The sequence below is a fragment of the Quercus robur genome, chromosome 4, assembly GCF_932294415.1.
Source record: "Quercus robur chromosome 4, dhQueRobu3.1, whole genome shotgun sequence".
Classification (NCBI taxonomy): Eukaryota; Viridiplantae; Streptophyta; class Magnoliopsida; order Fagales; family Fagaceae; genus Quercus; species Quercus robur.
The window spans coordinates 36,683,484-36,696,186 of NC_065537.1; the positions used below are offsets into that span (position 1 = coordinate 36,683,484).

Here is a 12,703-nt window from a genome sequence, read left to right on the forward strand (position 1 = left end):
TCTTACTTACCCTAAAAAAATGTTATTTTGCTGGAAAAAAAGTGATCTTTGGGCTAAATAAGAGTGAAGTTTTTTATTGATTGAAGTTTTCTGTTGTTATCTGCAGTGTCTTTGCTTCAGCCTTCTCCGGTTTTCGAAGAAAGTTGTTTGATTTGAATGTTGATGACAAATATTTGTGGGCACAAGCTTTGACCGGTTTGCAAACTAGCATTAATAGCGAAATTAGAAATTTATATTCAGCTGGAAGATTTACAGTTTTGAAAGAGCTCGAAGCAATTAATACAAGTGTAAAGAAATTGTATCCCATGATCCAAGATGGTGTGGACTTTCAGAGGGACTAGATCTTCGTACAAACCAATATGATGGCTTTTTTCATGTAGTTTTAATTGGGCGTGATGCTTTGCTCTATAATGTTAGAGAGAGTAGTAGTGTCTCTGACCCAAAGCTAGGTTGCAAAGTAGTAGAAAGAGTACAATCTTAGTTATTGGGGATAGCTAAAATTTGTTTAGGGCTTGATGTAGATTCTTTTGTATTTGATATTATTCTATTGATTCTTTTCTATTTGATATTATTCTGCCTGAATGGCTTTTTTTTAAATCAAGTTTCCTGATTAATGTCATTTATTTGGAATATTTTACAATCTATTTGAACACGTTGTGTATTTGTTTTTGCCTTTATATTATGCAAATTTATTTTAAAACTCATTGGAATTCTGTTTTGAGTGTGAACTTCATCTTTTCACACTAACGTATCAGAAAGAGTACAATGCGAGCATTGTAGTACGAAAGTGATAATTGGTCTTATTTCTACTTGTGAAAAATACATAGTCGATGCCAACAACAAAACACTTTTTGTGTGAATTTGGATAAACTATCAAGTGTCCTAAAAGTTTCTAAGATACAGATTTAACACTTGATCCTTATGATTTATAACAAAACAAATCCACGAACTCAAAAAACCATCAATTATGATCCCCACAAAAGTCAATTATCGTCCGCACATATCGATCTTGTGATACGCATACGAACCTGTTTCATCTGAGGTTCGTCCAAGATTGAGATTGTTTCTACCATGGCATCGTAATGACCTGTCTCACTACCAAATGATGTGCCCTCTGTAGATCCTGAACATTCAGCATCATTGTTTATCTCATGTGTTCTAATGAAATTGTGAAGAACCATTGTAGCAACAATGACCAAGTTTTGAGTGTGCATCTTAAAAGGTGGCATATGTCTCAAAATTTTCCATTTATTCTTCCAAACTCCAAAAGTTCGTTCTATGACCGAACGGAGTGATGAATGGAGATAATTAAACCTCTCCTCTGGACGATGCAGCACTTCAGAAGGCCGAAATTCTCCAATGTGGTACCTCTCCCCCTTATATGGTGCAAGGAACCCTTTCCTCATAGGGTATCCTGAATCAACCAAATAATACTTCCCTGCAAATGAAAACGTTTATTACATTAGTATTTTCACTACATTAATACATACTTTAATACTGTAATTAAACTGAATATTTACAAACCAGCTAGAGCTTTCGGAAAGTTGTAACTCTCATTATTGAGGCAGCTGTAAAAAATCCTCGTGTCATGCGCTGATCCTTCCCATCCAACACATGCGAATGTGAACTTCATGTCAAAGTCACATGCGCACATGCAATTTGTTGTGGTGATCCCCTTCCTGCCATAGTATGGGAGCTGGTCCTTAACATCAATGACCACGGGGACATGAACCCCATCAATTGCACCAATGCAACCCTAACCATTGGGACAAAAATACCATGTGAAATAAAATACGTGGTATGACCATAAAGATAATTTAACTTAAATCAAGTGAAGATACTAAATTCACAAAATACCTTAAAATGTGGCCAATATCGATCTGAATGTTGAATATGTTCTGGCACGTCCCGAAATGTACGATCAGCAGGTTGGATAATGTCCCGTGCCATAACGGTGGCTAATAATGTAACTACCGTGCCCATGTGTCGATGCACTGTCTCACCCGAGTGCTGAAATCTTTCCTGCACCATTCTGTTACCCTCACCATGACCAAGTATCATCAATGTCATTGCCAGAGACTCTTCCACGCAAACACCTCTGGTACCGTAATATCCATACTAGCGCAGTGTATTACACAATTGTCTAAACACATAGCTTGACATTCTAAAATTTCTTTGACATTTCTTCTCATGTCCAGTTAAAATATATTGTACACATTCTAAGCCAATTTGTATATTCGTATGCAATGGTACTTTGGTCATATAGGTATTCACGTAAGCTAGACATGCACACCCGGCTAGATATGCTGCGAGTACAATGTCGTCACTCAGATCGAAGTCTGCGTCGCTACATATGTTACCGACTTTAATTGCATGTACATTTATTCATGTGATACTATAATATGTAGCCTAAAAACAAGATGTTAAATTTTATTGGAACTCAAACTGGTACTAGGCTCAAACTATGGTCGTACCAAAAAATTAACAATCCTAAGCATACGCTTTCATGATTTCATCCAATATTTCTAAAAATTATAGATTCACATCTACAAGGGAAAGTATAGAAACTCACTTGTGCTGGGAATCAGATGAGTCGTTTAGCAAATCCATCCTTTTTGTATACCTTGAGACTGCTTTATAGATATTGAACAATGATCCAAAAGATATCGAGCTTACAATTCAGAGCCTTGAAATACGGATGATATCTAATGCTATACAACCAATAAAAAATAATAATCAGAAAATAGTCTAAGCAATAACAATAAAACATTCAAGGTAGACATCAATATATATATATATATATATATTTATATATATTTACTGTATTAATATTTTATTTGATCAAAGCACATCCATGACCATGTGATATATCAGCCGAACATTGTCCTTTTTTTTCTTTTCTTTTTTTGGAATTATGAGTCAAGTAAATGTGACTTTTTTACAAGTGGAGAATGGGTCATTATTCAATCAAATGATCCAAGTGATATAGCTAAAAGGGAGCAAGGAAGATTCCATCAGTGATGACATTGATGATGAAGGACCATGCTCCCATAAGTAGAAGTTTCTAAAAATGAAATGGTTAAAATTTGGCCAACCAAACAAAACCACCTCAAGCTGAATGTTGCAACTAATATAACTTTCTGTAGAAAACATGGTCATTGAGAAAACAAAGGATGTCAAAAACAAACTTACTTTAAAATACACCTCAATAGAAAGGTTGTCAAAACACTAATTACATAAAAAGGTATGAAATTGGGCTAACTCATATGACTAGCCATTGGAGTTATGGGGACATTTCAAAAGTTACAAACTCTAACAATGAGCATGCTCTTCTGGACAAAATTTTAAGATGACTACCATTAAACCAAAAAACAAATTGTGGCATAATAACTCCTAACTTCTACTGTTTCAATCCCACTATGGTTAACCTAGCACCAGCACCACTTCATGCCACATCTAAGCAGTAAACTACTCATGCCACCACAAGCATCTGCCTTCAATCTTAAAAATATTACTTACCCAAAAACTACTCATGCCACAAGGCCATATCCAAACAAAGCTAGGCTCTTCCTCTCCTCTCCCAACAGCTTACTAGAAAACCACCATTTCAAACCATAGGTAGCTCCCAATGCCTAGTATGCCCACTCTTATCAATTGAAGGGGGTCCCCTAATCCACCTCATGTACAGAGGCTGTGTACACAAAGTACCCTACTCTTGTAACTTTGGCCAATTGCTCCAATATCTAGGGAAGGCTATAGAACTTTTTCCTTTTTCAAAGGAAAATAAAAATAAATATTGAGAGAAAGATACAAGGGATCGGGTAGAGATCTCCAAAAGAGAAAAGGTAGATAAAAGACAACCCAAAAAAGAGAAAAACACAATGAACAAACAAACAACTAGATGACCAAAATCAAAACTAAGAATATATCAAAAAAGGGGAAAACTTAGGCAAGCCTTATTCCTAAAAATTTATAAAAATGAGAAGTTGATTGAGCACCTATAATAGCCAAATAATCAGCCTACTCAATAACTGATAGGGGAATCCACCCCAACGACCTATAGAGCTAGAATCATGTGAGTAAACCTCCACCACCACCCTACTGTGGTTCTGCTTATTAACCCACACAGTGACATCATTGCCATATAGGTTGGTACCATTTTATTCATCAAGCACAAAACAAGCCTTGTTATACTGCAATACAGAACCAGCAATAAAAAAAATATGCAGGCAGCAATACAAAACCAGCAATACAGAACCAGCAATGCAGGCAGCAATATGCAGGCATCTCAAAAATTATGCAGACCAACAGATTATGCAGACCAACAAATTATGCAGAACCAGCAATATGCAGGCAGCAATATGCAGGCATCTCAAATTCAACAATGTGCTTGAAGTTAAGCTCTCTCTTATAACCCAACTAAAATTACAACATATATACACATTCATATAAAATCAAAAAAATAAATCTGGAAACAAAAGCAGATCATACTATAGAATATTCCAATGTAGATCAAAATACATGAAGTGTAGGTAGAGCCAAAAGATAGTATTATAATCCTTTTGAGTTCAAAACAAAATGGCTCATTTTCTCCATTAATTCCTAACTTGCGTCTAGCAAACTCAACCATCCATCACAAACTCCAGTTACCAGCAAGAGAAGGGCTGAATTCTAAAATATTAAATGCAAAATTCAGATAAAAGAAGCATTGGATAAACATATATAAATATAGCTCAAACACATAGGAATGATGAGCATTGTCTTACATACACACTCATAACAAGCATTAGTTCCTACATTCCATAAAAGAAAGAAATATAATAGTGCAATAGGTACAACACTGAAAGTTTGATTACTACACCAAGCCTACACAACCCTATCGAGACAATCTATTGTTCCTTCACGAAAAATGATAATCAGGGTGCCTTTGGTACTCTTTTTCTAACCACTTTAGCTGGATATCCTTGTTATCGGAAAGTGCTGCAAACATGTGTCTACCTGGCTCTTTTTCCATGAAGTAGGTAGTGCTGAACAAATGAAGGTAATGACCCGAGTACACCCCGGGAAGACTCAACACCATGTCCAGAATTTCTTTAACCTGAGCCGTTGCTGTGGGAGCAGATGGTGTACGGGCACTTAGACTAGATCTTTCAACAATAACATTTGAGATACTCTTCAAAGAGTCCGACATCTCTTGCACGGTTGAACGCTTTTTTTTTTGGTTTCTTGGAAATTGGCTTGAAGATGTGGACACTGGTTGCTAGGCCTTTCCCCTTATTCACTGCTGGTCCTACCCTCGACGATGATGGACCTTCAACCTCCATTGCGTCAACATTCACAACGGGTTCACATTGGGGGTCAACAAATTCTATACTATTATCGGAGTCCCCAGACCCTTCGGTGGTTTCCGTTGGTATTGGACCACTCGTGCAGAATGCATTTTTCCCCGTTGCAGCCGTGCCTCCAAACATGATGTTAAGAAGCTCACGATTAGGCAAACCATTCGTTTTCAAGGTTTTTGCATTGGGACATGCCTACATGTGGACAACCAGTAGTTAGAACACAAGAATATAGTTTTAGACACTAAATTTTTTCACAATTATGTATTGATCAAAACTAACCGCAATCTTTCGATTCCACCACTCATCAGGTGCGTCAAACATCCCAGTTCCAGGATCATAACCCAACCCAGTCTCATTCTCCAAACACTTGTTATAAATCTTCCACCTTTTTCTCAAATGATCCCATTTGTTTTTAATCTGCAGCCAAGTCACTACTTTTTCAATCTCACCCAACTGCCGAATCACTTCACTAATCCCAATTTTGGACAAAAATCCAGTAGGCTTCCTTTGGCCCGCCATGACTTGAACAGCACAAAACCGACAAAAAGCCTCTAGTTCCTTAGGGTCTTTCCAATCAGCTCTTTCATCATTACTACCACCCTCCATTGATTTCTTCTGCTTAACCATTTTTCCTACAACTCCCTTCTATACTCATTAAGGCATTTAAACAAACAGTTTGGGTGCATTTTAGAATCAGTTAGGCAAAGTAACAGAAATGGTGTATCCAAATGCAAAGTAAACTCATATGAAAAATGCAAAGTAAACAATGGTATATCCAAATACAACAGAGGCACTAAGAGAAATAATGGTATTAGACAAAGGATCAATAAACCCACACTAGTGTCATGGAAAACACAACAAAAGATCAACAAAAAAAATCTTATTCCACCCTTATATGATTAGTAGGGAAAAAGTCTACAAACTGTTATTAAAGAAGAATTTTACAAATTTTGAACTTTGATTTGACTAAAATTAAGAAAATCAAATATATATTTCGTAATTATGATGCAATAATATGATAGAACCACACAGAGCAGTTGAATACAAAAACCACACACAAACGGTTAAACCCAAAAAACCACAAATTGATGAAGCTTCATACAACTACCTTCTATACTCATTGAGGCATTTAAACAAACAGTTTGGGTGCATTCAGTTAGGCAAAGTAATAGAAATGGTGTATCCAAATGCAAAGTAAACTCATCTGAAAAATGCAAAGTAAACAATGGTATATCCAACAGAGGCACTAAGTGAGCGTTTTGGTATTAGACAAAGGATCAATAAACCCACACTAGTGTCATGGAAAACACAACAGAGAACACACAGAAGTTGAATACAAAAACCACACACAAACGGTTAAACCCAAAAAAACACAAATTGATGAAGCTTCATGGAAAACAACTTACCCGTGAATGCAGAGATGGGGAGTGGCGGTGACGATGACCCAAGCGGAGAGAAGGTGAGCTCGAGCGTTTGTTGAATAGAGGGGATCTTTTCTTTTGGTTCTGCCTACTGGGTTTGCAGTAATCAATTGTTGTGCTCTGTTTTGATATCTTGCTGGTTGGTGGGTAGGTGAACGACATTGAAGACGAATTGGACGGAGCATTGAAGGGGATTGAAAGCATTCTGCCACTGGTGGTTGAGAGAAAAAGCAGAAGCTGTGAGAATGGAAATAGCCGTTACAAAGGACTGCGTACCATTGATGCTTTGTTTTGACAGCTTCTGCTTGTGCACCATTTTCCTCAGCATTTTGAGACATGAACAGTACGCGCAAGAGGCAATGGGTTGATTGTTTCAACTCTTGCATTGAAACGGTGCGTAGAGCTTTTTAAATGAAACGGTGCGTAGAGCTGAATGACCGTTGGTGATGTTCTGTTCCAGTGTTATAGGATAAGTGAAACGATGCGTGTAGGAGGATAAGTGAAACGGTGCGTGTAGGAGGAAACTTGCGTTTCTCAGCAGCAGCAGACTTGCGTTTTTCTTCAGCTCGCGTGCGCGTGGGTCCCAGCAGAGCAAAACGTAAACGCAGATAAACGCCAGTTTCCTTGCAATCCAAACGCTCACATAATTAAATTTAGGTTAAAATGCAAAATTGACCATTTAAGTTTCACATTATGTCATTTTAGTTCTCTATGTTTCAATTTTGTAATTTTAGCCTCTAAATTTCAAATATTGTCAGTGTAGTCCTACGTTAGGCTTTTGTTAACTGTTACCGTCTATTAACCAAAACTAGTCTGTTTTAGATTCTTTTATTTTCTTAACTAAATAAAATAAAAATAAAACAAACACACTGAGGGGAACAACGTCGTTCCCCTAAGAACTGAAAAACAAAACAAAAAAACCCCACCCCCACCCACCGATACGATACCCTAGCCTCACCAATCTCTCACTCTCTCTTTTCCCCTCTTTCTTTCTCCCTCAGCCCTTTTTCAACAAGTCCCAGAAATTCCACTCTGTTAGGTTCACCGGTCAAACTCACTACATGTACCGACAATCGAGAGTTGCCGGTAGCAGAAGTGCGATCAAAGAAGCACAAGCACAAGGTGATAATTGGGCTGGCGAAGATTCAACCAGAGATGGAGTTGAGTGAGAGATAGGATCGGCGAAGCCCAATACCGATGTTTCCGTTTGTTAGTGAGGGAGGGGAACCGGTGATTGCCAGTGGTGATGGTGGTAGGAGGGAATGGGTCTATGAAGAGTCATTGGGCATTGATTGCTTCGACCATTGAGGTGGTAGGGCCCACTTTGTTAGCATGTTGGCTCAAGTCTCAACCATCTTCTGCTTGCTTTCCACTTTTGTGACCATTTCCACTCATTGCAAATTTATTTTGTTTGATTTCTCCCTCAGTCAGTCCCTCAGCCCCTTAATTTTTTTCTCAAAAATTGGTGAGAATAGGGTATCGTATCGGTGGGTGGGAGTGGGGTTTTTTTGTTTTGTTTTTCAGTTGGCAGGAGAACGACGTTGTTCCCCTTAGGGTTTTTTTTTTTTTTTTGTAAATAATGTTTTTCATTTTTTTTATTAAGAAATAAAAATAAAATAAAATAAAAAGAGCTCAAAACGGCGTTATTTTGGTTAGTAGATGGCAACAGTTAACAGAAGCTTAATGGAGAAATGCATTGACAATATTTGAAACTAAGAGGACTGAAATGACAAAACTGAAATTTAGAGGACTGAAATAACAAAATGTGAAACTTAGATGATTAGTTTTGCATTTTGGCATTAAATTTAATATTGTACAACATCCAAAAAAAACCTGTACCTAAAGTGTCTACTTTGAAAAATATTCTAAATGGCTAAGACAGTAAGAGCACTAGCATTAGCTATGCCATCACAAATTCCATTTTCCCACACCAAAACCTAATTTATCAATTTTAACACATCATTTGACAATACACCCTATATCAAATGTTCTATTTTAATATTACAACGCATTAAAATAATATAAGCAATCAATAAAAAATCATTTAATTTCTATAATCCCAAAACCTCTCTTCTCTCTACTTTGAACTCATTCACCACAACCTCCGCAACCACAACCCAATTCCATAATGACAACCACCCATAACCACTAGCCACCATGATGCAAAAATACTAAAAACAACCCAAATGCAAAACACTACCAAAATCAACCCAACCACAAGCAGCAAAATATAAACTGATGAACACAAGGAAATCAGTAATGCTGAATGTCTCGAGCACTAATGATCTATGATACTTGGAATATCCTGAAAAGATGAACACAAAGTCAGAGGAGATCAAGGAAGACTGGCCAAGAATCCTCCGATGGTAAAGTTAGTATTTTCAGAATTCCAATATGTATGGAAAAATGTCTGAATGCCTTACCTTCCCGTAGAACAGCCCTTATATAGTACTTGTCTGAGGCAGTTACCTCTCCTACTGTTGTGGCGTTCGGAGGATTCGGAGTTAACTTCCATAACCACCAAGGAAGTTACATTTTTTGGGGTCTGTCTTCCACAACCGTTTATCGGAGGAGCGATTTGTAGCTTGACAGGAAAACAGAAGTAGCTTTAACATGTTTAGGATGCCTGGAGTTCATCCAACCACCTTTGTGGACGGACAAACCTACCTTGGACGGATAAGCCGTATGCCATCCATCATTTCCTTAGGACGAGCCATATGGACGAGCTTAGGAGTTGGCGTATTTTATAACACCATCAGTTGCCCCCTCGTTCACATGGATCGTCTAAAGGAATGTGTAACTTGGCACCATTTCCCTGGATGTGTGTATTTAATGTCTACAGTTAGATGCGCCACGTGTCCTAATTTTACCGGTGACCAATCTCGTCGATTTTTTTTTTTTGAAGGATAAGCCACATGTCATATTCTGGTTGGTTGTGTCATTTCAAATGCCCAGGTCAGTTGTCTATAAATAGTGGAATTCCTCCTCTACCCTTTGCATTTCTAAAATTTTCTTTCCAAACACTCCTCGTCTAGAGCCCCGTCTAGAAGTCCCCTCGCGTTCGTAGCTTCCTTCCATCTTAGAGTCAGGTATTCTTTCCTTTCTCGTCTTTAGGTTTTCATTTTTTCCAGAAAAAAAAAAATGTATGTTTCTTCGTTTAGTAATAGTACAAAGAGAGCTATAGATGAGTATCATGACTCAACTAGCTATAGTAGTTCTAACAATATTACTAGCCATAGTAGTAGTGGGGGAAGTTCCACAGACGAGGGGTACACTTCTGGTGTCCCTGGTTTTCCTTTAGAAGTCATACAAGAACAAATTAGGAAGGCTTCAGGGTCTCAAGCTGGTACTTCGTCCAACGTCCCTCCGTCTAGTCCTTTGGACGAGACGGAAATCACCGTCTATAGCTGTGCGATAGACATCCCTTCTAAGACGGATGAACAAAGACTCAACAATATTAGGAAGTGGTACCAAATTCTGGATGAGCTTAACCCTAGGTTGCCCGTCCGTGGAGAATGGTGCTGCAACCCCCACTTCGAAATAAGCATCTATGAGGCTTATTTTTTAGGGGGCTTAAGGTTACCTTTGAACGCTTTTGCTAGAGAATGTTAGTTAGGTTAGGTTTAGGAGTATGTTAATTCAATCCTAATGCATGGAGATTAATTGTCTCCATGCAAATTTTGTAGAGGGAAGTATTTGGAGGGGACCGTCCTCTTACCGTGGACGAGTTCCTCTATTGTTACAAACCCTCAAAAATACATCAGTCCCTTGGTTTTTACCAATTCACAGCTAGGAGTACAAATTGTAGATTGATTAAGTCTTTGGCCTCGTCTAATAGAAACTGGAAGAATGAATTTTTCTCCGTCTCCGGTTTTTGGGCTGGGAATCCTATGGACGTTGGCCGAGACGTCTTTGGTCGTTGCACCGGGGATCTAAGGAACCTTCGTCCTGAAGGTAAGTCCCTCCCCTTTTTCTTCATTTTATTCTCTTTCTTTCACATTCTAACTTTTTCTTACTTGTTTGCTTACAGCTATTGAACAACCATCTTTAAGCAAGTTTTATCGAGACCGTGTTCACAGGGCTCGTCTACACATGGATAGGAGCTTCCATTCCTTGGTTACGCTCAAACGTCTTGCCAAGTGGGGATTAGGCACTAATCCATCTGACGAAGCACTTGCACACAAGATCACAGTACGAATAAGTAAGTTTTTGAACTTTAGATAAATATTACAATTTTTATGTTCTGCTTTAGTTCTGAATTTTTTTTTTTTTTTTTTTTTTTTTTTTTAGGAATGGCAACAATGAAAGAAAACGAAGGAAAAGAGATTATGGGTGAGGAGGATCATCCTGAGGCCCAACCCCAGACTCGTCCGTCGACTGGGGAAAAAAGGAAATCCCTGTCAAAGAATATTGATTTGGGAAGTCTTCCCAGCCGACGAGATAGTCAACGAGATAAAAGGGTTAAGCATAGGTCATCCCAAGTAGTCAAGCCTAACCTTCCTCAATCCCAACCTCTCGTCCATATAGTTGATGTTGACTCGTCCACTCTAGTTGAGACTACCTCATCCAAGATGTCTCCGCCTAGGACGACTGCACCTGCTTCGTCCCAGCCTCCTCCCAGGGTTCCCATAAACATTATTGAAAATGAGGACTTAGCTTGGGAATGCTTTGGAGAAGCTGTGAAGGATGAGGACATAAATGTTTGTTATAACATGTCCCTAAAGGATTTTGAGCACTTAGGTGTTCATGATCTTTTTAAGGTGCAGAACTGTACTTTTTGTCTCGTCCTTATTATCTCATAATTTTTTCTTCGTCTAACCAGCATTTTTTTGGATCCATCTTTTTATAGGTCATGTCAAAATTCATTGCAGCGTCCAGGCAAGCCACTGAATTAGATAAGACGAGGATCTTGCTGGAGACGAGAATTCAAGAGATAAGGGACGAATGCAAGAAATGGGCTGAGGTGGTTGCCAAAGCTAAGGAGGAAGCAACGAAGCAGCAAAATTTGATTGGAGAGTTGAGAGCCAATATAATGGAGAAGGATACTCATCTTGATCAGTTGCAGAAAAAGAATGACGAGTTGAGTACCCTTCTCTCCTAGGCAAAAGAAGATGCAATAGCTGAGTTCAAGGCGTCTAAACAATATACTGATCATCTGGATGAACATTACGCAGCAGGCTTTGAAGATTTCAGAGTTGATGCTATGGAAAACTTCCCTGAAGTGGACTTTAGCTCCATCAAGCTTAACCATGTTGTTGCTACTAGTTCTCTACTTCAGGCCAACTACGAGGATGTTAATGTGGAGGACGATGCTACTACCCAGCTGTCCCAAGACGACCCCAACATTAATGCCCCCCTTGCTTAAATCTTTTGATTATCTTTTGTATTTTCTTTTTTCTTTTGATTTTTGTTTGGTGTAACTTAAATACACTAAGCTCGTCCATAGTTTTAGGACGAGCTATTAACAGTTTGTTTTACTTTCATAAGGGTGTTTGGACGTTGGTTGTCTGCCCTTGAACAATCTAAATGAATGTTATTTTCTTTTATCATGATATGAACGAAAGCTTTCTCTATAAACAATAGATTTCAAGCTCAGCTCGTCCATTGTTCATTTTTATATATATAACTATATTTTTTTTTTTTTTTGAATTTCACCAAGTGTAATTCGTTTGTGAAATGATAATTACCAGCATTACTCATCCTTAGACTTAGCTGACTTTTCACGCTTCATGAAGGCCCAACTTTTCTCTCATCCATAGATTGGATTGTTTTAGTAGGCATCTTGATCAATAGATTGAGCGTTTGTTCAAGTATCTCCTCGTCCATGGATTGGACTAAGGTATTATGGGCTTTACTTCGTCCATTGTTTGGACGTTTTTATACTCCACCCAAGTTTAGGGCTTCTACTCGTTCAGGATTTGGACAAGTATACCTTCATCC

The 12,703-nt window shown here is 38.3% G+C and overlaps 1 protein-coding gene across 2 annotated transcripts; it reads right to left on the bottom strand.

The window, feature by feature from the left end:
* Nucleotides 1–818: 818 nt before the first annotated feature.
* Nucleotides 819–7,026, bottom strand: LOC126721280 (uncharacterized). Of its 2 annotated transcripts, XM_050424333.1 has the most exons (4): nucleotides 6,749–7,026; nucleotides 1,858–2,022; nucleotides 1,525–1,756; nucleotides 819–1,438 (listed from the first exon to the last, which is right to left on the bottom strand). In XM_050424333.1, exons 1-4 carry the CDS (start codon nucleotides 6,965–6,967, stop codon nucleotides 984–986), a joined length of 1,071 nt encoding a protein of 356 aa, XP_050280290.1. In that variant the 5' UTR covers nucleotides 6,968–7,026; the 3' UTR covers nucleotides 819–983. The 2 variants fall into 2 exon arrangements, 1 of the variants encoding a protein (XP_050280290.1); XR_007653879.1 differs by lacking the exons at nucleotides 819–1,438; nucleotides 1,525–1,756; nucleotides 1,858–2,022 and adding exons at nucleotides 2,232–2,347; nucleotides 2,573–2,711 and having other exon boundaries at nucleotides 6,749–6,866.
* Between the last annotated feature and the right edge of the window lie 5,677 nt (nucleotides 7,027–12,703).